The sequence below is a fragment of the Microcaecilia unicolor genome, chromosome 5, assembly GCF_901765095.1.
Source record: "Microcaecilia unicolor chromosome 5, aMicUni1.1, whole genome shotgun sequence".
Lineage (NCBI taxonomy): Eukaryota > Metazoa > Chordata > Amphibia > Gymnophiona > Siphonopidae > Microcaecilia > Microcaecilia unicolor.
Genome location: NC_044035.1, coordinates 170,657,327 through 170,681,432, shown reverse-complemented (window position 1 = coordinate 170,681,432; position 24,106 = coordinate 170,657,327). Strand labels below are relative to the sequence as shown.

At 47.1% G+C, this 24,106-nt stretch overlaps 1 protein-coding gene across 1 annotated transcript in view; it reads left to right on the top strand.

The window, feature by feature from the left end:
- CNOT1 (CCR4-NOT transcription complex subunit 1) overlaps positions 1 to 24,106 on the top strand; it is a 1,017,784-nt gene that overhangs the window by 770,749 nt on the left and 222,929 nt on the right. Inside the window, 1 exon segment of the mRNA XM_030203593.1 lies at positions 3,525 to 3,756. Coding sequence (XP_030059453.1) covers positions 3,525 to 3,756 — 232 coding nt within the window.

Sequence of the window (24,106 nt, the reverse complement as noted above, 5' to 3'; positions counted from 1 at the left end):
TTGCGACTCTGAGCAAGCCACTTAACCCTCCATTGCCCCAGGTACAAAATAAGTACCTGTATATAATATGTACACTGCTTTGATTGTAACCCAGAGAAAGGCAGTATATCCCCTTTCTCTTTCCCCTTTACTCTCCTCTCAGTTAGACATTGTAGCTGATTGGTTATGCTTTTCTTTTCTATCTGGATAAATGGAGTTCTTTTATTTTAACCTTAATATATTTTAACTCTATTGTAAATCACATAGAAACATTTTGATATTTGGAATATCATCAAGTACAATAAACTTGAAACTTGATATTAACTTCACAAATACTGAAGCAATGATTTTCTCTTCTCGCGCCCCTTGTGACACCTTATATACACTTAACCATCAAAGGAAGTCCTTTCCCATTTAGGAATAGGGGTTTACTCTTGACAAAGATCTCCTTTCATCTTCATATCTCATGGGTAGTTTCATTTTGCTTCTTTATGCTTAGATTGGTTCGCTTCACCCTTTACTGGACCTAGTATTGCTTCACACTGTACTTCTAGTCCTAGTCATCACTAAGTTAGATTACTATACTTCTCTTTATAGGACTTTCAAACACCCAGCTGCATAGATTACAACCTATTCAAGATATGGCTGTTAAGCTACTTCATAGTTGTAAGAATTTTGATCTCACAAGCCCTCTTTTCTGAGGAGAGCACTGGCTCCCCACTTCATACAGAATACCCTTTAAAATTCAAGTAACATAGTAAATGACGGCAGAGAAAGACCTGTAAGGTCCATTCAAGCTATTAAGTCATAAGAGTCTGTCCTTAGGTTCCCTGGCATTTTTGACTAATCATCTTATACCCTACTTTCCCACTAGAATTCTTCATTCTTCCCAGAAAAATTTAGCATGTTATCCCATCATTTCACCATGTTCATCTTGATACTATCCGAAACTTTGTTTTAGCTCTCAGTACCTCCTCTCTGGAATTCCCTTCCTCTTTATCTACGTTTATAGAGCTGCTTCACCAAATTTAAAGCTTTGCTTAAAACTTACTATTTTTCTGTAATGTTCTAGACTAGCTTGCAGAACTATTTTCCTTCCACTGATTTTCTTTTCCGCCCAGAATGTCTTGCATTTCCCAATTGAGGGCCCTTTTACAAAGGCATGTAAAGACCTACACACGCCAAATCAGCATTGCCGCCTGTCTACCGCATGCCCCGGGCGGTAATTCTAAATTTAGCGCTCGCCAAAAGCACGCAGTAGAAAATATTTTCTACCACATGGTAAACGGCAGTGGACATGCGCTGCATGCTTACCGCCCGGGTAGTGTGTGAGACCTTACCGTTAAGTCAGTGGGTGGTGGTAAGGTCTCAGGCTGAAAATGGAAGCACACTGGTTTTTATTTTGCTGCACATCCATTTTCTGGACCCTTTAAAAAAAGCCCCTTTATCCAGGACGCGGCAAAAACTGACCCGGCACACACCCAAAAGGCCACTTTTTTCCACAGCTTAGTAAAAGGGCCCCTGAATGAGGCATGTCTTACCTCACCTTGTTCTAGTCTTGTCTCTCATCCCTTGTTGGGATATGTTTTGTTCCTCTTCTTCCCTTCCTCCCAGTCTCATCCATCTTCTGCTCTGTTCCCCTTCTTCCCCCCACCCAGTCCCATCCATCTTCTGCTCTTTTCAGGGTCTCCTGCCCATGTGATATTTTTTTCTGTCTCCATGTCCACCATCATTCCTATCTGTCCTGTCCTGCACCTTCCCTCTGTGTCCCTGTTCCTCCCATTGTCCAGCTTCTCCCCTTCTTGTTTTCTCCTGCATCCCCACCCTGGAGCCAGTATCTATCCAACTGTCTTTCTGCCCTACTCCCCACGAGTATAGTATCTCTCTATCTCTCCCTTTCTGAACTGCTTTGGTTGTACCACAGAAAGGCTGTATGCAATAAAGGCAGTGCATGCAAATCTCTCTCATGAATATTCATTGTGGATATCCCAAAACACTGACTAGCTGGGGAGCCCCCAGGACAAGTTTGGGAGCTAATGTGAAATTAGTGAATTTTTAGAACTAAACTGGGAAACTAAGGAGGTACAGACATCACATTTGGAAGTTTTCTTAATGGTGAAAAAAAAGCTGTTCAAAACATTAAGAAACAAACTCATTTTCCACTTTAGATGAAGCTTCAGAAAATCTAGGTAGTAATTTTGCTGCTGTTAAAATATGAGTATGGAGTTTTGAGTTGTGCTGGTTCTTCTATGCCTACCCATCATTCAAGTTTTATTTGGACACCACAAGAAATTGTGAAAATTAAACTGGTTTTTGTATGCTACTGGCCAAGAGGATTGCCAGCTTCTGAACAGTCTGTCTAGATAGCCCAGACATTTGATCAGAAGTTGAGAGTCCCCAGAGTTTCAGAATGCTTTCTGATTAGGCTGTTTTCATTTTGCAGAGAAGGTAAGAGACCTTTGTGGAACACATTTTGCAAAGCTGCAATTTGGTTCTTTTATTTTTTGCTAAGCATTGCTTAATTCCTAAGTGGATGATAGCTGGCACCTTCTTTTGGAATGAATGTCATTCAGGCCACAGTGTTCAATGCTCATTAAGGTACAGATTTCATATGTCTAGACTGGTGGGGAGTTAAAAATGTAATGGAAGTTTAGGTTGACTACTTTTAATTCTTATTTTATTAGTTTTCCACTATAATCTGGATGATCCCCACCCCACCCCACCCCACCCCCTGCCTGTTTCAGTTCATTAATTATTGTTCCTTTCCATTGTTGATGTAATCAATAGAAATCAAACAAAATAAAACATGGAAAAGAAAATAAGATGATACCTTTTTTATTGGACATAACTTAATACATTTCTTGATTAGCTTTCGAAGGTTGCCCTTCTTCTTGGATAGAAATGTATTAAGTTATGTCCAATAAAAAAGGTATCATCTTATTTTCTTTTCCATGTTTTATTTTGTTTGATTTCTATTGATAACCTTAAGAGTGGACTAACACGGCTACCACACTCCTCTACATTGTTGATGTATAATCTGGTGTCTAAAAGGTATTAGCTAATTCTAAATTTGGAAGAAATTTGATTGGAAGCTTTCATGGGGAGAGTTGAAGAGCTTGACGACACATAAAGTGGTACTTGATGTCAAAGTTCTATAGTCTAGTATCACCTTATGGAGGATCTAGTACTCTTTTGTCCAGACAATTTAGAACTAATATACCATGAACTGATCTGAGGTAAGCCAAAATTCCCATTGGATTTCATGTTGTTCTATCAAATATTAAATTAAGATTGTTTGGGTTTTTTTCATTATCTAAAATATTTCTTCTTACTGTGTTCCCATGTCTCCTTCCCATTTTTGAAAGATCAGAGACTTGGGGAGATTAAGTGATAGCATATTGAAGTAATAAGTTGTTAATGAGGAACTCAACATACAAAATTTTGATTCAAATCTGATAGTTTAAGATTTGGAGGGTGTTAATCGTGTTTTCATGCACTAAAGTTTTGTGACTAGGATCAGGTTCTCAATCTTTTTGTTTTCTTAGGCTGCCTCAACTAATGGAGGTGGTCAGATCAAACTATGAAGCAATGATTGACCGTGCCCACGGGGGCCCTAACTTCATGATGCATTCTGGAATATCGCAAGCCTCCGAATATGATGACCCTCCAGGTCTGCGGGAGAAGGCAGAGTACCTCCTGAGAGAATGGGTGAATCTCTACCATTCTGCAGCTGCTGGTCGGGACAGTACCAAAGCTTTCTCTGCTTTTGTTGGACAGGTAGAGCTTTTGGAAAGAAAGGTGCTTTTTATTTAACATATGTAGGATGAGAGTTTTCATACTAAAGCAGCTAATCTTGTGTTTCCTCTTGCAGGAAGTTAGATAAATGTGTGCTTTTAGTAAACTTGGGAGTATTTAGGTATTGCACTTCTATGCTTATGATTACTCTGTATGAAATGATTGAGAATTTAGTTAACATTTCACTGCTACACCAAGCACCTTATTACTATTAACATAATTTGTTGTAAAGTCAGCGGTGAATTGCTTTTGTATTGTGTATATACTCTTAGAAAAAAAAAACATATGTAGAAAAGCATGGACTGGTTACTCATAGGTTAACATATACAACTTTCTCTTCTGGAAACAGAACATTTGTCATTTGATAGAATAGGAATTAAAAATTGTGTTCCAGACTTCTTCCTAATTCTCAATGATGTTGCTGCTACTTGTCTCTGATGATGAGACGCAGGTAAGCTCTAGGTGTGTTACTCTGAATGCTTCCTATTCCAAAGAACAATATGACAGTTTACACCAGCCTTGCTGATAGTGATCTTGGGTATGTATGTGTCTGAGGGCAAGCAGAATAAATCAACCACACAAATGGAAAGTGAGGGCCATTTCACAGGACTTGACAGAATGGTCTTTGGTTCTTTGCAGTGGAGGAGGAGACTAATGGTTACAGCAGCAGGCTGAAAACCAGACCCAGTTCTGATCCCACTGCAGCTCTTTGTGATCTCGGGCAAGTCATTAATCCTTCATTGCCTCAGGTACATAAAAACTTAAATTGTAAGAGCATCAGAGAGAGGAAAATACCTACTGTACCTGAATGTAACTTTCCTTGAGCTACAACTGAAAAAGGCATGAGGTAAATCCAAAATCCCAACCCATCCTATTCCCTTTAGAATGACTTTCCTGGGCATGCATACAATTTCCTCCTCATGTTACCTTAAGAAACTTCAGTCTTTTTTTTTTTTTTAAAGTCTGTAATGACAAAAATGTGTTTCTCAGCATGAGGCTGATTTTTTTATTTATCACTTCATTTTTTCCCTGCAGTTGTTATCCTTAGTTTTTCTAGTTTAGAGTATTATCATTTGTCATCCCTGCCCTCCTTTTTTTTTTTTTTTATTCCTTGGGCCATCTTAACCACATTATTGGATAGAATGATTGGGCCATTTTGGCCTTTATCTGCTGTCATCTATACTCCCTCATTCTTTGATCTTAACTTCTACTTTGACCCCCTCTGGCTTTTAGGCCTCTAAACTCCTTGCTTTATCCATCTCATCCAACCTTCAACTGTGGTCTACCACCCCTAACCACTAACTTGGCCTTTACCTTCTAGTGTTTCTAATTCTTCTCTCTCAAACTTGTCTACCCCATTTCTTCCTTACTCAGGGCCGTGCCAACCCGGTAAGCGGGGTAAGCACGGCAGGGGGGCGCCTGCGTACAAGGGCGCCATGCCCGGCGCTGCTGTCCAGTTCTTTTTCAAAATCTAAATAAAAAAAATAAAACTTACCGCGTTGGCGGAGGCGCCTATGCGCATGCGCTGGTGCTGCCTTCCTGCGCGCACGGCTCTTTGGCGCTGCCACCACCCAGCTGTTCCCACGCGCGGCAGCACGGATGCGGAGTACGTGCTGTACGTGACACGTTGGTTATTTGGACTGCCGACTGCTGAGACTGAGAGGCAGTGAAAGGCTGAGAGCTGCTGCTGCCTTGGATCTTCTGGGGAGGTCAGCGAGCTAGCCTGCTGCTGGTGTAGCGACGGAGGGGTGAGTTGTGAGGAAAACTTGCGTTTATCTCTGCCGAGGAATTTTATATTTTATAGTTTTAAAGTAACTAGCAGGGACCTGCTGAAACTTGGTGGAAGGGCCTGTACAGGGTCATGACACTAAGACTGTCATAGCCTCTTTTCTGTCCCTATCACCTTCTCTCCCATTGTCTCCTCCCTGTTTCCAGCAGTTTATGCATCCATTTCTCTCATAAAGTTCCATTAACCCCTTTCCCCCAACACTCATTCTGTCGACTTTTGTACCTCACACCCCATGCTAGCTAAACACAGAGAAATTCCATGGTGGTTCAAGTCCCAATCTCTCCCCCCCCCCCCCCCCCCCCCCCCAAGACTAACTCAGTAGCAGTTTCTTCCCATGATCAGATTCAACCCCCAGCTTTCTCTTTCCTCCTCCAACTGAGCGCTTATGTCTAGAAGAGCAGCTGGGAGGTCTAGGGGACATGTCACTCTCATAGCCACATGGCCTAATTCAGGCCCCCTTAAGCTCATGGGCAAAATGAGTAGACTTTTCTTAAGGCTCCCTGCTACTTGACACGCAGCCTGTCTCCACTACTTGGTTCTCTTCTACACATGTCCTAGAGACCTCATCCTCATTTGACCTGAAACTTCCAATAACATCATAGTAGCGATGGGAGCTTTCCCAAGGCTTCTACTGCTGGCTATAACCTCCCCAAACTATAACCTCCCCAAACTATCTGCTTCTTCTTCTGACCATGACTGACAGCAGTACTCTGGGCCCCCAACTTCTGGGTTCAAATGCATGGTTGCTGAAAGCTCCAGTTATAGTAACAGTCTACTATACTGAGCCTTGTGCTGCCACTGTCCCCAGCATAACCCTTTACCCTACACCTAATCACTCGACAACGACTATGACTTAGACCACATCTTCCATCAACTCCCCCTATGCTATCCCTTAAACTATTCCATCCTCCAGCCACTCCCACCCCTTATCCTTTGCTCATTTCAACCTTCCCCCTCCTGCCTCTCCTACCCCCTTCTTACTTGCCCATCCCATCTATCTGCATATCTCCATCATTATTCTATTATACCACAGCTTGTACTCTCTCTGTACTCTCTATGTCTCTGAGGACAAGCAGGCTGCTTGTTCTCACGACTGGGTTGACGTCCACGGCAGCCCCCACCAACCGGAATAAAACTTCGCGGGCGGTCCCGCACGCAGGGCACGCCCACCGCGCATGCGCGGCCGCCTTCCCACCCGTGCGCGACTGTTCCCGCTCAGTCTTTTATTTTCCGCGCTGGAGAGAGTCGCGTTCGTCTCTCTCTCTGTCAGCCCCGGAAACTGGATCGCGCTTTCGCCGCGAACTTTTTTTCTCTTCGTGTTCTCCGTTTTTCTCTTTTTCCTTTGAGTAAAAAAAAAAAAAACGCTGAACTTTGTTTTTCCCTCGCCTTTTAGCGGGGGCGTCTCGTTGCAGCCTTGTGGACGCGCGGTTGATTTATTTTCGAGGTGTGATTTTTACCGCCACCATCGACGACTTTGACTGCGCCGACGCGATTTTTCCGTCGATGTCCTCGAAGGTCCCGAGTGGATTTAAGAAGTGTGGTCGGTGCGGCCGGCATATCTCGCAGACCGACACCCACGCTTGGTGCCTCCAGTGCCTCGGGCCGGAGCACGATACCAAGACGTGCACCTTGTGTCTTGGTCTCCGGAAAGGACACAAGTAGCGAGGCAAGTTCTTCGGAACCGTCTTTTTGGAACTTGCGCCGGCCCCTCGACGTCGACTTCGACGGCATCGGTATCAACGGCCGGATCTTCGGTACCGGTATCGATGTCCACGAAATCGGCATCGACCCCAGGAGCACAGGTCCCGTCGGCCCACCGGCTCTCCGGAGACGGCAGGGGTGAGAGGCCGCGTGGGCAATCGGCCCCGGTCACTCCCTCTACCCAGGGCCCTCGGGACCAAACCCTGTCAGACCCGATTCCTCGAGGCCGAGGGGGATCCACCTGCTCCTCTTCTGTCCCACCGAGCGCCGATGACGGGCACCGTAAAAAGGCGAAGAAAACACCGTCATCGGTCGCCCACGACGCATCCGGCGCCAGGGATGAGTCGACGCCGAGGAAGCGGCAGCATCGAGAGGAGAGGTCCCCCTCTGTCGTAGAGGTATCAGCACGTCAGGGTGCCAGCACTTCAGTGCAGTCTCCTGGACCTGAGCAGCTTCCGGCACCGACACCTCTACCGGCCCCTTCGTCTTTCCCGACAGCGGGCCTGGACGAGTGCCTCCGAGCCATCCTTCCGGGGATCCTGGAAGGGCTGATGCGCCAGACTATGCCTGTGCCGGGGGGTGCTTGCGCCCTCGGCGCCGTTGATGGAGGCGCCGGCGTGCTCTAGCCCGGTGCCTTTGACGCCGACGCCGCTTGCGGCACCGGTCTCGACCACCACGCAGGTGGAGTCGACGTCGATGGAGGGAGCTTCATCCCCGCCGGCGCAGGAGTCCACCGCTCGACGACGCCACCGAGGTCTCGGTGCCTCGACGTCGAGCCGGGCCCGGTTGAGGACTGAGCTGCAGGAGCTCGTGTCCGACACCGAGGAAGAGGTCTCGTGGGGGGAGGAGGAGGACCCCAGATATTTCTCCTCAGAGGAGTCTGTGGGCCTTCCCTCCGACCCCACTCCTTCACCTGAGAGAAAGCTCTCGCCACCTGAGAGCCTCTCCTTTGCCTCCTTCGTCAGGGATATGTCTATTTGCATTTCCTTCACCGTGGTCTCTGTGGATGAGCCGAGGGCTGAGATGCTCGAGGTCCTCGACTATCCATCACCACCTAGAGAGTCCTCCACGGTGCCGTTGCACAATGTCCTCAAAGAGACACTGCTTCGGAACTGGTTGAGACCACTATCTAATCCCACCATCCCCAAGAAAGCGGAGTCCCAATACAGGATCCACTCAGACCCAGAGTTAATGCGGCCTCAATTGCCTCATGACTCGGCGGTCGTGGACTCTGCTCTCAAGTGGGCACGGAGTTCGAGGGATACCGCCTCGGCGCCCCTGGGGCGGGAGTCTCGCACTCTGGACTCGTTTGGGAGGAAGGCCTACCAATCTTCCATGCTCGTGACCCGCATCCAGTCCTACCAGCTCTACACGAGCATCCACATGCGGAATAATGTGAAGCAACTGGCGGACCTGGTCGACAAGCTCCCCCCGGAGCAGTCCAGGCCTTTTCAGGAGGTGGTCAGGCAGCTGAAGGCGTGCAGAAAGTTCCTGTCCAGGGGTATATATGACACCTGTGACATGGCATCTCGTGCTGCGGCCCAAGGTATAGTGATGCGCAGGCTCTCATGGCTGCGTGCCTCTGACCTGGACAACCGCACCCAGCAGAGACTGGCCGACGTCCCTTGCCGGGGGGATAATATTTTCGGTGAGAAGGTCGAGCAGTTGGTGGACCAACTACATCAGCGGGAAACCGCCCTCGACAAGCTCTCCCACCGGGCGACTTCAGCATCCACCTCAGCAGGTGGACGTTTTTCCCGGGCCAGGCAGGCTGCGCCCTACGCCTACAACAAGCGTAGGTACACCCAGCCGGCCCGAAGGCCTCATCAGGCACAGGGACAGTCCCAGCGCGCTCGTTCCCGTCAACAGCGTGCGCCTAAGCAGCCCCCTGCGCCTCCACAGCAAAAGCCGGGGACGGGCTTTTGACTGGATCCATGGGAACATAGCCGCCATCAAAGTGTCCGTACCGGACGATCTGCCAGTCGGAGGGAGGTTAAAACTTTTTCACCAAAGTTGGCCTCTTATAACCTCCGACCAGTGGGTTCTCCAAATAGTGCGGTGCGGATACGCCCTGAATTTGGCCTCCCCTCCACCAAATTGTCCTCCGGGAGCTCAGTCCTTCAGCTCCCAGCACAAGCGAGTACTTGAAGAGGAACTCTCCGCCCTTCTCAGCGCCAATGCGATCGAGCCCGTGCCACCCGGGCAGGAAGGGCAGGGATTCTATTCCAGGTACTTCCTTGTGGAAAAGAAAACAGGGGGGATGCGCCCCATCCTAGACCTGAGAGGCCTGAACAAATTCCTGGTCAAAGAAAAGTTCAGGATGCTTTCCTTGGGCACCCTTCTGCCAATGATTCAGAAAAGCGATTGGCTATGTTCCCTGGATTTAAAGGACGCATACACTCACATCCCGATACTGCCAGCTCACAGACAGTATCTCAGATTCCGTCTGGGCACACGGCACTTTCAGTATTGTGTGCTGCCCTTTGGGCTCGCCTCTGCCCCACGGGTGTTCACCAAGTGCCTCGTGGTGGTTGCGGCGTATCTACGCAAGCTGGGAGTGCACGTGTTCCCATATCTCAACGATTGGCTGGTCAAGAACACCTCGGAGGCAGGAGCTCTCCGGTCCATGCAGTGCACTATTCACCTCCTGGAGCTGCTGGGGTTTGTGATAAATTACCCAAAGTCCCATCTCCAGCCAGTCCAGTCTCTGGAATTCATAGGAGCTCTGCTGAATACTTAGACAGCTCAGGCCTTCCTTCCCGAAGCGAGGGCCACCAACCTCCTGTCCCTCGCTTCCCGGACCAGAGCGTCTCAGCAGGTCTCAGCTCGGCAGATGTTGAGACTCCTAGGTCATATGGCCTCTACTTTTCATGTGACTCCCATGGCTCGTCTTCACATGAGATCTGCTCAATGGGCCCTAGCTTCCCAGTGGTTTCAAGCCACGGGGAATCTAGAAGATGTCATCCGCCTCTCCACCAGTTGCCGCACTTCACTGCACTGGTGGACCATTCGGACCAATTTGACCCTGGGACGTCCATTCCAAATTCCACAGCCCACGAAAGTGCTAACGACGGATGCATCTCGCCTGGGGTGGGGAGCTCATGTCGATGGGCTTCACACCCAGGGACTGTGGTCCCTCCAGGAAAAGGATCCTCAGATCAACCTCCTGGAGCTCCGAGCATTTTGGAACGCACTGAAGGCTTTCAGAGATCGACTGTCCTGTCAAATTATCCAAATTCAGACAGACAATCAGGTTGCAATGTATTACATCAACAAGCAGGGGGGCACCGGATCTTGCCCCCTGTGTCAGGAAGCCGTCGGGATGTGGCGTTGGGCCTGCCAGTTCGGCATGCTCCTCCAAGCCACATACCTGGCAGGCGTAAACAACAGTCTGGCCGACAGACTGAGCAGAGTCATGCAACCGCACGAGTGGTCGCTCCATTCCAGAGTGGTACGCAAGATCTTCCGAGAGTGGGGCACCCCCTCGGTGGACCTTTTCGCCTCTCAGACCAACCACAAGCTGCCTCTGTTCTGTTCCAGACTACAGGCACACGGCAGGCTAGCGTCGGATGCCTTTCTCCTCCATTGGGGGACCGGCCTCCTGTATGCTTATCCTCCCATACCTTTGGTGGGGAAGACCTTACTGAAGCTCAAGCAAGACCACGGCACCATGATTCTGATAGCGCCCTTTTGGCCCCGTCAGATCTGGTTCCCTCTACTTCTGGAGTTGTCCTCCGAAGAACCGTGGAGATTGGAGTGTTTTCCGACTCTCATTTCGCAGAACGACGGAGCGCTTCTGCACCCCAACCTTCAGTCTCTGGCTCTCACGGCCTGGATGTTGAGGGCGTAGACTTCGCTTCGTTGGGTCTGTCTGAGGGTGTCTCCCGTGTCTTGCTTGCCTCTAGGAAGGATTCCACTAAAAAGAGTTACTTTTTCAAGTGGAGGAGGTTTGTCGTTTGGTGTGAGAGCAAGGCCCTAGAACCTCGTTCTTGTCCTGCACAGAACCTGCTTGAATACCTTCTGCACTTATCAGAGTCTGGCCTCAAGACCAACTCAGTAAGGAATCACCTTAGTGCGATTAGTGCCTACCATTATCGTGTGGAGGGTAAAGCCATCTCTGGAGAGCCTTTAGTCCTTCGATTCATGAGAAGCTTGCTTTTGTCAAGGCCCCCTGTCAAGCCTCCAGCAGTGTCATGGGATCTCAACGTTGTCCTCACCCAGCTGATGAAGCCTCCTTTTGAGCCACTGAATACCTGCCATCTGAAGTACTTGACCTGGAAGGTCATTTTCTTGGTGGCAGTTACTTCAGCTCGTAGGGTTAGTGAGCTTCAAGCCCTGGTAGCTCATGCTCCATATACAAAATTTCATTATAACAGAGTAGTGCTCCGTACTCACCCTAAGTTCCTGCCAAAGGTGGTGTCGGAGTTCCATCTTAACCAGTCAATTGTCTTGCCAACATTCTTTCCCAGACCGCATACCCGCCCTGCTGATCGTCAGTTGCACACATTGGACTGCAAAAGAGCATTGGCCTTCTACTTGGAGCGGACACAGCCCCACAGACAGTCCGCCCAATTGTTTGTTTCTTTCGACCCCAATAGGAAAGGGGTCGCTGTCGGGAAACGCACCATCTCCAATTGGCTAGCAGATTGCATTTCCTTCACTTACGCCCAGGCTGGGCTGACTCTTGAGGGTCATGTCACGGCTCATAGTGTCAGAGCCATGGCAGCGTCGGTGGCTCACTTGAAGTCAGCCACTATTGAAGAGATTTGCAAGGCTGCGACGTGGTCATCTGTCCACACATTCACATCACATTACTGCCTCCAGCAGGATACCCGACGTGACAGTCGGTTCGGGCAGTCGGTGCTGCAGAATCTGTTTGGGGTTTAAATCCAACTCCACCCTCCTGGACCCGAATTTATTCTGGTCAGGCTGCACTCTCAGTTAGTTATTCTTTGTAGGTCAATTTCTGTTATGCCCTCGCCGTTGCGAGGTTCCATTGACCTGGGTTCTTGTTTTGAGTGAGCCTGAGAGCTAGGGATACCCCTGTCGTGAGAACAAGCAGCCTGCTTGTTTTCGGAGAAAGCGAATGATACATACCTGTAGCAGGTGTTCTCCGAGGACAGCAGGCTGATTGTTCTCACCTACCCTCCCTCCTCCCCTTTGGAGTTGCGTTTTTGATCATTTGCTTGTCATTCAACTGAGCGGGAACGGTCGCGCACGGGCGGGAAGGCGGCCGTGCATGCGCGGTGGGCGTGCCCTGCGTGTGGGACCGCCCGCAAAGTTTTGTTCCGTTTGGTGGGGGCTGCTGTGGACGTCAACCCAGTCGTGAGAACAATCAGCCTGCTGTCCTCGGAGAACACCTGCTACAGGTATGTATCATTCGCTACCTTGTAACCCCTATTACTATGTAAGCCAACAGTCTGCACTAGTATTCTGTTTTTGCTACCAAGCCACTCCGGTTTTTATGATATCCACAATGATAGTGCTTGAGAAATATGCATGCTGCACTGCTAAGTGGTTATAAACCCTTTATTTGTTCAGCAATCCCACAAAGATGCACTCCATCTTTCAGCTCCTATTTCCTTTGCATCTTGTGCCAAACTGGTGGGGGGGGGGGCGCCAACTGATAGTCTGCAGGGGGGCACCAGAGACCCTTGGCACGGCCCTGTCCTTACTGACCATCATCTGATAACTTAACCACCCTCCCCAGTCTTGTCCAGTGGCAACAGCCTGGAAATTCATAATTGTGCTGGTGGACCTATGCACTCTTTCCATACCTGTTACTTTCCACTGTTAATCAGGTTCTGTTGCCTATTTTCCTCTGCTTTGGGGATATTATCCCATCCCCGCACTCTTCCTGTAAGATATACCAAGCTATAACTTTAGCTCACCTCCAGAATTCACTCTACAGTCCTATGCCTAATCTGCAGTGCTTCTGGCTAAAAAATCACACACCTATGCTGATTTCATACATTTCAAATTCATGTTGACACCTTTCCAGACTGGTATTACACTTGCCAACAAGACTATGATGTTCAACTGACAAGCTTCCTTGCTGCCAGCCCACACAGCCTCTTTGCCACGCTCAACTCCCTCTTCACTGTGCCTCAGCTATCAGCTCCTTCTTCATTGTCCAGACTACAGCTGACTACTTCCATAAGGTCTTCCTTCCCCTTCTTTATTCCTGCACCTTTTCTTTGAACCCCTGCCACCCTTTCTTCTGGTTTCTAGAATTGTAGAAGAGAAAATTGTGCATCCTCCCTCCGTCTCTAAATTTTACTTGCTTTTTCCTGTGATCTCATTCCAACCTATCTCCTCAGCTCTGATTGCCATGCTTTATGTCCTGTTTGTCATATCCTCAATCTGTCACTTTCCTTTGGAACTTATTCCTGGAGGAATTCAGCTCAAAACTTTGGAAGATTCTGCAGACTTCTGCATTATTTGTAGTGTGCATAGAATATCCCTTTCATAACGCCTGATATTTTCTCCTGCATTTTCTCTCCCCAGGCTCCATCCTTCCCAATTCCATCTCACTCCAACTGCAGTTCTCTCTCCTAACTCCCAACAATAACGTTAGTTCTTTCTACTCCCAAAGTCTTCTGCGTGCAATACCCCTTCTCATTCTCCCTGCTCCTAGGCACACACTGCTACCTCTTATTCTTCCTCCCCCTGGGCATACACCCCTCTCTGTTTTTCTCCTCCTCCCACCAGCTGTCATTTTTATCTTTCCACCACCATCCCCATGGCACACCCTCAAACTTTCTCTTCCCACACCAGTGGTACAATCTCAGCTTGTTGTGCCCCCACCCCCATGTCAGAATCTCAGCTTCCTCTGCCACGTCTCCCATCCTCATGGTGTGCATACTTGCTTTCTTTGCTTCCCCCCTCCATCCCCATGGTACACTCAACTTGCTCTGCTCCACCCGCAGGAATCACATAGCAAAAGGAAGAGACCATTTCACTTTGGATCACTTCCTCCTCTGCCAGCCCTAGACCCAGTCCCACGGTTTGCATAAATAGTCGGTTCTAAGTCCAGCAGAGGGAAGAGGACAGCGGTTCACTTCATCTTGCCACATGATCCTGAGGGGGGAGAGACCTGAAACTAGCACCTTCACAGAATTCTGCACTGATTGGGAGTTCTGTGCAAATTCTGCTTTGCACAATATGCAGAATTCCCCCCAGAATCAACTATTCTGTTACCTTTTAAGCATGCTGTTATCATACATCTCCTCAAAAAATCTTTCCTGCACTCTGTCTGCCCTGCTACTATAATTATTGTCCCATCCCTCCTATCCTTTTTTGCGTCCAAACTGCCCATGTGCTGTTTGGCTTGAGAGTCAAGACAGTAGAAGTATTCTTGATCTACTCCAGTCTTTGACCTTCTGCATTCTACAGAAACAGCCTTGTCAAAGTTTCCAATTACTTATTCCTGAACAAATAAAAATGCCTTTACATGATCCTCAACCTTCTTAACCTGTACGTTGCTTTTGACTCTAATTCATCACCTGCTCATTGCTACTCTGTCCTCACTTGGATTTTGGCACTCTGGTTTGGCTTTCTCAGTGTATACTCTCGTGGATCTCCACCTCCACTATTGGTCGATGCACCTCAAAGGTTGATTTTGAGACCTCTTTTCTATACTTGTTTGTTTGGTGCTCTGATCACATCTCTTGGGTTTCGGTGCCATCTTTATGCTAACAACTGCCAGATTTATCTTTCTACACCAGAAACTTCACCAGGCATCGTCCAAAATCCTCTGCCTGCTTATTTGACATTGCCACCTTGATATTCCACAGCCATTTGAAACTTAACATGGCCCCAACAGTTTCTTTTCACCTTAAATCAACTTCCTACCTTTCCAATCCCTCTGCCTTTTTTCTGTTTCTATGGATAAGTTGTCCAGTCTGTCCATTTAGTGCATAACCTTGGTCATATTTAATCCTCTCAACACATATCCAACACACTGTTTAAATGTATTTTTCTTTTATCACCAAAATCCATCACTGGTTTATAAATTTTCTTCCAGGAATTTGTCTAAACCTCTTTAAACAATTTTTTTAATTGATGAATGCACATGTTAAACATTTCCACATCAATCAGTATAAATCTGGTGATGAACAATTCAAACTTGTACTAATACATCTTAATTTCTATCATCAAAGTTTTTGTTTTTCAAACATTGCCCCCCCCCCCCCCATCCCTTCCCTCTTTTCTTCTAATATATTTAACATATTCCTGTACATTTAGAGATTCTGTGCATAATAGCCAGTAAACTTACATATGAAATTCTAAGAATGTACCAGATTGCAATATATGTATTGTTCAATCAAGATCCAAATAAAATGTGAACTGCGGAGCGGACCAAACTCTGTAGTCGTTGTTTACTGCACTGCTGCACTGAGCTCCATCTCCTCCCTACCCTGTATTATAATTCAACAAGTCAACACTTTATTGGCCCTGTCACTATCCCGCTCTCCCCCCCCCCTTACTGTACCTACCCCCTCTTACTTCCCACCCCTTTCCTTCCCAGCTGAGGTACCCTCCAAAGATTAACCAACATGTAATCTATTCCCACCCCTCCCGGAATCAAAGGGAATTTAGTACCATACTTCTACCCCTTGTATGTAATGACTGAATATATGGGCCCCAAATGTCCAAGAAAGTCTTCCTCCTCCTAGAAGAGCCTCGTGCCCCCCCCCCCCCCCCCCCCCGGCATTCAAAAAGCATCAGCTCATGAAATCTATTTCTCCAGTGCCAGAAATCCGGGAGAGAACTGCCCACCCACTGACTGAGAAGCAGTCGTTTACCAACCAAACAGGCCTTACGAACCAATGCTTCTTGGATGTGCTCTGCAAGACAAAGATCTCATACTTATCCAGCAGTATTCCTACCGGGGAACATACAATTTTAGATCCCAGCAACAAAGACAAATAATGCAAGACAGCGGTCCAAAAATGCTGTACCTGATAACACTCCCACAAACAATGGAATAAAGATCCCGGTACCCTCCCACACTTCTCACACAAAGGGTTTTCCACCCTGCCCATCTGAAAAAGCTGAGTTTTTGTAAGGTATGCTCTGTGGCAAATTCAGTATTGACATTCACGGAGGCCCGCATTACCCGTCATCTCCGGAATTCGAGAAGTCAGTATATCAAAATCCAAGGACAGTCCCGGTCTAGCTAAATCTCGAGCCCAGCGCATTCCTATCAACTCTCTGCCCTTCATAAGTGGCAATTTCCCCAACAACTTATACAACTTCGAGACCAAAAGCCGATCCTTTCCCCCTCCTTCCAAAAATTGTCTCACCCGGTGACAATGTCTGGATCTCAAAGCCTCCGAATCTAAGGACCTCACATAGTGTGCTATCTGACTATAGGCAAATATATTGTTCATATCATAACCGATACCCAAAGCTCCCAAGTTTAACAATGTCCCCTGTTCGTTCAAAAGATGTTCCAAACGGCTAATGCCCAACTCCCCCCAAACTCGAAATATCCTACTATCCATCCCTGGCTTAAAAAATAAGTTTCCACAAATTGGTAACATGTCCAACGTATCTTTCTGCAAGCCCCAAATGCCCATCAGATCTTTCCAAAGAGTCCGCAGAGATGTCAATAACAAGCTATTCCGCAGATGTTCCGGAATGTAAGCTCTAGGTGCCTGTAGTAGAAAATAGAAATGACGAGGGGCAAAGAACTGACCTTCTATTCTTCGATGTGTATAGTCTTCTCGGTCAAAAAAACCAGTCCCCAAAATGCCGCAATAGACATGCCCTATTATAACATTTCAAGTCTGGTAATTCCAGTCCCCCCTCTCTCCAATGGCCCATCAACAAGGGTAATGGTAATTTAGCCTTTTTCCCTCCCCAGCAATACCATCTAAGCAGGCGATATAATAATTTAAGATCTCGTTGACATATGAGGATGGGCAATAACCTCAAACAGTAAAGCCACCTGGGGAATTCCACCATCCGAAACAACTGAATGCGCGCCCATAGAGTGTGAGGAGCAAAGTCACCCAACTGCTCAGCCGCACCTCCGTAGCGCTTAAGTCTATTCACATTCAAGCGATATATATCAAATGAGTTCATGGACAGCCAAATTCCCAGATAACAAAACAAACCCTGCGCCCACCTAAGCGGAAAGGTCTGTCCCCACTCCCTTCTCTGCTCCTCTTGAGAAGCCAATGCCAAAGATTTCATATAATTAAGCTTGAACCCCGCATAATCGCCAAATTCTTGAAAGAGTTCTAACAGAGCCGTAAGTGACACTGAGGGTTGCGTCAAGTGCACCAGCAGGTCATCCGCGAAGGCCGACAGCAAAAATTGCAAGACACCTATCGGTACCCCCTTTATCTCTGGATGGGATTGTATCGCTGTAACCAGGGGATCTAAGGACAATACAAACAATAAAGGAGAACGCGAACAATCTTGCCTTGTGCCTCGAAAGATGTTAAATGAGCGGGAGCGCACCCCATTTACCCAGACATATGCTAAAGGCTCCAAATACAGCACCCGAATTGCGTCTAGAAAAAAACCCTGGATACCATATTGCTTCAACGTCTCAAACAAATAGGGCCATCTCACCATGTCAAAAGCTTTCTTTGCATCAAAGCTGATTAACAGAGAAGCCAAATGCTTATATTTCACCATCTCTAGGGAGGCCAATATAGCACGAATATTCCGAACCGCTGTCCTCCCCTTCACAAATCCTACTTGAGCCTCTTCTACCAGATCTGGAAGCACCCGAGCCAACCTATTTGCCAATATTTTAGCGTACAACTTGACAGCCGCGTTAAGAAGGGAAATTGGTCTATACGACCCGGGGTCTATCATGATCGTATCAGCGTTCGGGATGACTACAATCTGAGCTACCTTCATCGTATCTGGAATAGTCCACTCTGCTACCATAAAATTAAACAAAGCCAAAAGCGGTCCCTTAATCCTATATAATAAAACGCACCTCCAACGTTCTGAAGCCGAGAAAGTGAAGCCTGAAGCATCCGTGTGCTCTGAAAGGATGTATCCGATCCATCTCATGAAGTGACATACCATACTTCGTTCCGGATACGTACGTCACACGCAAAAAGTGACCAACCAGAGGTGGGAGGGCGGGCGCACAGCAGCTAATCAATCTGGCATTCACTGGGCCTGCACGCTGAGCTCTACACGGCAGCGGAGGTTGGCAGAGGGCCTGAGATTTGGCCGGTATCGTTAGGGGCAGGGGAGACAGGAGATTCGCTGGGTGGCTGGAAGGGGGGGGGGCGGGGGAGGGGGAGAGAACAGCATTGGGGAGCAAGGGAAAATGAAGAATCACTGGGTGGCTGGAGGGGGGCCAGAGGAAAAAGGAGAATCACTGGGTGGCTGGAGGGGGGGGGAAGGGGAGAGAGGAGAATCGCTGTGTGACTGGAGGGGGGGTGGGGAGAGAGGAAATTCACTGGGTGGATACAGGGGTGGCAAGGAAAAAGGATAATCGCCACACACACTCGCACATTCACTCTCTCACACACACAGTCACTCTCACACACACTCTCAAACATACACACTCCGACAAAAACCTTGCTAGCGCCCGTTTCATTTGTGTCAGAAACGGGCCTTTTTCCCTAGTATTTTCATAAAACTGCTTATAAAACTCCATGTGATAGCCATCTGGACCCGGCGTTTTATGAGAAGCGCTTTGTTGCAATGCTAGCATAAGGTCGCCCTCTACAATTGGGCTGTTCAGCCTCTGCACCTGCAGAGGGGACAGCCTAGGTAACTCTACAGAATCTAAAAACATATCAGCACTCAGCCCTTCATCTTCCGGCTTAGCATATAGGGCCTCATAAAACTGGCCAAAACGGTCCGCTATATTCTGATCTGATCTCAACATCTGCCCATTTAATGCCTTCAACTGTAGAACTCTGGAAGCTCCACTTTTGCTCCACACCATGTTCACGAACAACTGCCCAGCCTTACTACCATGTTGGAATAGTTTATATTTATAATAAAACTGGGTCTTTACTGCCCTCTGATGTAGCAGTTCATTTAGTTCTTTCTGTGCGACCAAGAGTAGTGTCCTATTCTCAGCAGTAGCATTTCGGCCGTATTGCCTCCTATATTTGCAAACCTGCAACTCTAAACGTAAAATCTCCTTGTCCCGAATCTTCCGAGATCGAGCACAATAAGAAATAATATCCCCTCACAGCTTTCTCTGCTTCCCAAAAAAGGGACAGCTGCTGTCTATGAATGTCATTATGACATGCATAATCTGCCATCCTCTCTTCTAGAAATGCCTGAAATTTCTGATCCCCACTAAATCTAAGGGATATCTCCAAACACGCATGCCACCCCCCCCCCCCCCCCCCCCCCCATTATGGGCCTCACCCATATCAGGGCATGGTCCGAGACTGCATAAGGACCAATCTCCGCCTGCGCCATCTGTGAAAAAAGAGGGCTCGAGACAAACAAGTAATCAATGCGAGACTGTGACACATGGGCTCTGGAAAGATGAGTGAAATCTCTGTCCGACGGATGCAAGGTACGCCACACATCCACTAGGTCTAGTGCTTCACAAAGCAGAGACAAAGCCCGAGCACCCCCTCCCGAACTCCCAGCACCAGAGCTAGATCTATCAAGCAGGGGGTCAACCACTAAGTTGAAGTCTCCTCACATTATAATGTTCCCCTCTTTAAACTTAGTTAATTTGGAAACTAACCCCTGAAATATTTTTTTATCAAACACATTTGGGGCATATATATTACAGAGCACCAGATTCTGACCCTCGATTTCCATCGAGGCCACAATATAACGTCCCTCCAAGCTCATTATTGTGGATGTGATCTTAATTTGCAAACCTTTCCTAAAGAGAATTAGCATCCCAGCCTTCCTCCCCACTGCTGGGGCCTCTAACAAAGATCCTACCCAACCCGTCTTAAACTTTGAATGTTCCCTCGATGACAGGTGTGTCTCCTGCAACAGCAATATCCACTTTTTGTCGCTTCAGCGCCTGGATCACTTTTGTCCTCTTTATGGGGGACGAAACTCCCCTAATGTTCCAAGAGACAATTTTAAGTGACCCCAGTGTACCAGAAATCCAATACTAACACAAGAAAGGTTGTACATTTCAACAAAACGAGAGAATCCCCCCCCCCCCCCCCCCCCCAGCCCATGGGGCTCCTCTCTTCAGTCCCCTATGACACTGTCTCTGAAAACGAAACCCTTTCAGATACCTCCTCCCCATCCCTATCCCCCCTCCCTCCCTCCCTAGAACCTCTCCACAGTTTTACCGTGGTCTAGGATCACGCGAGCTCCCCTCCCCCCACACCACCCCCCTCCACTTCCTTCCCATTATGTTACCTTCTTGTCGAAAGCCCATTACACCTTAGCACCGACCTCCCTGTTAGCCTTCTACACATAGTTGAACCCACGTTTATGCTGCAAAATCCCACAGAGACAATTATCATAATAAACCATCCCTCCCCGACATATTGGACCAACCTCATCCTCCAATAAACCAAGTTGTAAAGCAATGCCCACACCTCGGTAAATGGAGGTCCTATGTCCCAACCAAACAGTCAACAATTTAAACGGTGGTAACAGGCATATTTAAAACCCTTTCAGCAACTCCCCAGTTCCTTAGCAAGCTACCTCTCTCTGAGCAACTAATTTACCAAACTTTGTCCAAAACATCATGATGTACGAGCTCCACTGTAGCCTCCAGGAACCACCAGCCTCAATGTTCCAACATGGTCTCCTCATGCGCCCGTTCACGCTGGTCCTTCAGCAGCCAGGTCCCGCTTCACAAACTGCATAGCCTCTTCTGCCGAAGAGAACATGGTCTGTTTTCCATTGTGCCAGATCTTTAAACGGGCTGGGTAAAGCAAAGCAAATTGATTTTTTTTTAGCAAATAACTGTTGACACACCTCACGAAAAGCTCGCCGTTGCATTGACACTCCAGCTGAGAAGTCCTGGAAGAAGCGCACTGTGTTATTCTCATATTGTACAGTCCCAGCTTTCCGAAAGGCTCGAAAAATCTCCTGCTTATGAGCAAAGTTGAGGACTTTGAAAATAACAATTCGGGGGCGCGGGTCTTTTGGGTTTCCAGGTCCCAGCCGATGAGCACGCTCCACTCTTAAGGGTCCAGCTAGCGATTGTAACTGTAAAGTTTTTGGTAGCCAGCTTTCCAGGAAGTCTCTCAACTCTGAATCCTTGATCTTTTCAGGTAGGCCTACCATTCTGATGTTACTCCTGCGAGCCCGGTTCTCCAGGTCTTCCAGCTTACTTTCCAGCCTTTCCACCTTGCTTTTCAGATCTTTTTGCATTTTCTCATGTTGTACTTGATCCTCTACATCGGAGAGTCGCTGTTTATATTGGGAGAACTCTGATTGAATGTTCTCAAGCCTAGCTTCGATGCCTCCTAATTGCTCCGTAATCTTTTGTAGTTTTGTGTCCTCTGATGCTCCCAGCATAGCAGAGATCTCCGCTGCCACTTCCGCCGCTCACACGGAGCTCACTGACTTCGGGCCTTCTCCCTCTCCGTCCGCCATCTTTACATCTGCTGTGCAAGTCCGTGCGCCGTCTTTCTTTGCCAATTCATGTTCAGTTTTGACTCCGCATTGCTTCTCAGCGATGCACCGATCTTTCGGACCGCACTTGATATGCTTTCCGCTTTTCAAAGCTGCGAAGGTAAGATTTTTAATTGGAAAAAAACGGCGCAGGGGAGGCGGGAGCTCAGCACAATGACACCCGCTCTCTAGCCCGTGCATCACATGACCCCCTGTCTAAACCTCTCTAAATCTGGTTTTGCAAGATGCTTCAACCACATCCTCTGGCAACAAATTCAACAGCTTGATTGCACATTCAGTGTAAATGTATTTAAATTGTTTTAAATCTGATACTTATTTCATGGAGTTACCCCAGGTCTTAGAGAATGGCTATTCGCCTTTTGAAATACTATCATCTATTCATTTCATCCCATTCATGATTTTATAGACCCCCAATTTAATTATTCTCATTTCTGTTCTCCAGGCTGAAGAGCCCTAACCTGTTTAGCATTGTTTCATAGAGGAACCAATCCATCCCATTTATCATTTTGATTGCTCTTCTTTGCATCTCTTCTAGTTCTATGATATCTCTTGAATTAGGGCTATCAGAATTACATGCAGTATTTAAAGTATGAGAACACCCTGAATTGATAGAGGTATTATGAAATATTAGGAAAGAAATTGAGAACAAAACTTAGGATATCATTCTATTTGCATTTTTAACTGCTATCATACATTGAGCTGAGGATTTTAATGTGTTGTCCATAGTGACTTAATCATTTTTCTGAACAGTGACTCATAATATGTAACCTATTATTGTGTACTTGTAGTTAAAATTATTTTTCCTTGAATTCATCATTTTGCACTTGTCTACATTAAATTTCATTAGCCACATGGATGCTCAGTCCCCTATTACGCAGTCTTCTTGCAACTCCTCATAATCTGCTTATGTTTTATCTGAATATTTGATCATTTCTCATTGTTCCCTTTTCCAGATTATTAGAGGTATTAAACAGCACTAAGCCCAACAGGCACGGTACTATTTACCTTTCTTCACTGAGAAATCTGATTAGTCATGTTTCTGTCTTGTAACCAGTTCCCAATTCACAATAGGATATTAAGGGGCTCATTTTCAAATCAGAAAAACATCCAAAAAGCAGCACAAAGCGGCAGATGGATGTTTTGTTTACCAAAATGTCTAAATCTCTTTTTTCAATTCCCATTTTTAAGACTATTTTCTATGCAGTGCGTGTCAAAGTCACAAGGGAGCGTGGTGTCAGGATTTGGGTGTACCTGCCATGGGTTTTTCTGCCATAATGGGACAAAAGCAAAAACGTACGGGGCTAAAAGTTAGATGTTTTTGGTCTAGACTTGTTTCAGTCACGACTGAGTTACAAAAAGGGTGCCCTAAAAGGCCAACTGGAGGGATTAAGGCATAACTACCTTCTTACTCCCCCACTGGTCACTGACTCCCTCTCTCCCTCCCTTCCCCCCCCCCCCCCAAAAAAAAAAGATGTGAAGGAAATAGTACATACCAGCCTCTATGACAACTTCAGATGTTATGGCCAATCCTATTAAAGCAGCAAACAGGTCCCTGGAGTAGCCTAGTGGTCAGTGCAGTGAACTGTAGAGAAGAGGACCCAGGCCCATATCCCACTCTTACACTTGTGGTGGAAAGTGTGTGCACTCCAAAACCGCTCAAAAACCTACTGCACTCACATATAGGTGGCACCTGCAGACGTAAGAGCTATTGTAGTGGTGTACAGTTGGATACAATAGGTTTTAGGTGGTTTTTAGAGGGCTCCCTATACATTAAAGGAGAGTAACGGTGAGATGTGTACCTGGGACCTTTTTATGTGAAGTCCACTGCAGTGCCCCCTAGGGTGCCCCACTGCTCAGCTGGGATGTCTGTGTGGCCAGTTTACTAAGAATGCTGGCCCCCCCCCCCCCCCCCCCCCAATACATCCCAGTGGATTGTCTTTATGCATTTTTCCCTTGGACATTTTTCAAAAATGGTCCAAAAAGATAGATGCACTGAGCAGGAAAACAACCAGCAAATGGACGTTTTTGAAACAGATCTTGTTTTTTTCTAGCCATGTTCACTACTGGATGTTTTCTGCAAAGCGTCCAAAATCAGACTTAGATGACATATCGAAAATGCCCCCCTTTAAAAATCAGTCCTTTGCTAAGGATTTCTATTTGTGTGATTGATTCATTCTGTATGTCCTTAAAGAAAATATTTGTTTACCTGTAACAGGCAGTGTCATAGAACAGTAGGATAATCCAGTACTGCTCAACCCAATCTTCATTGCATAC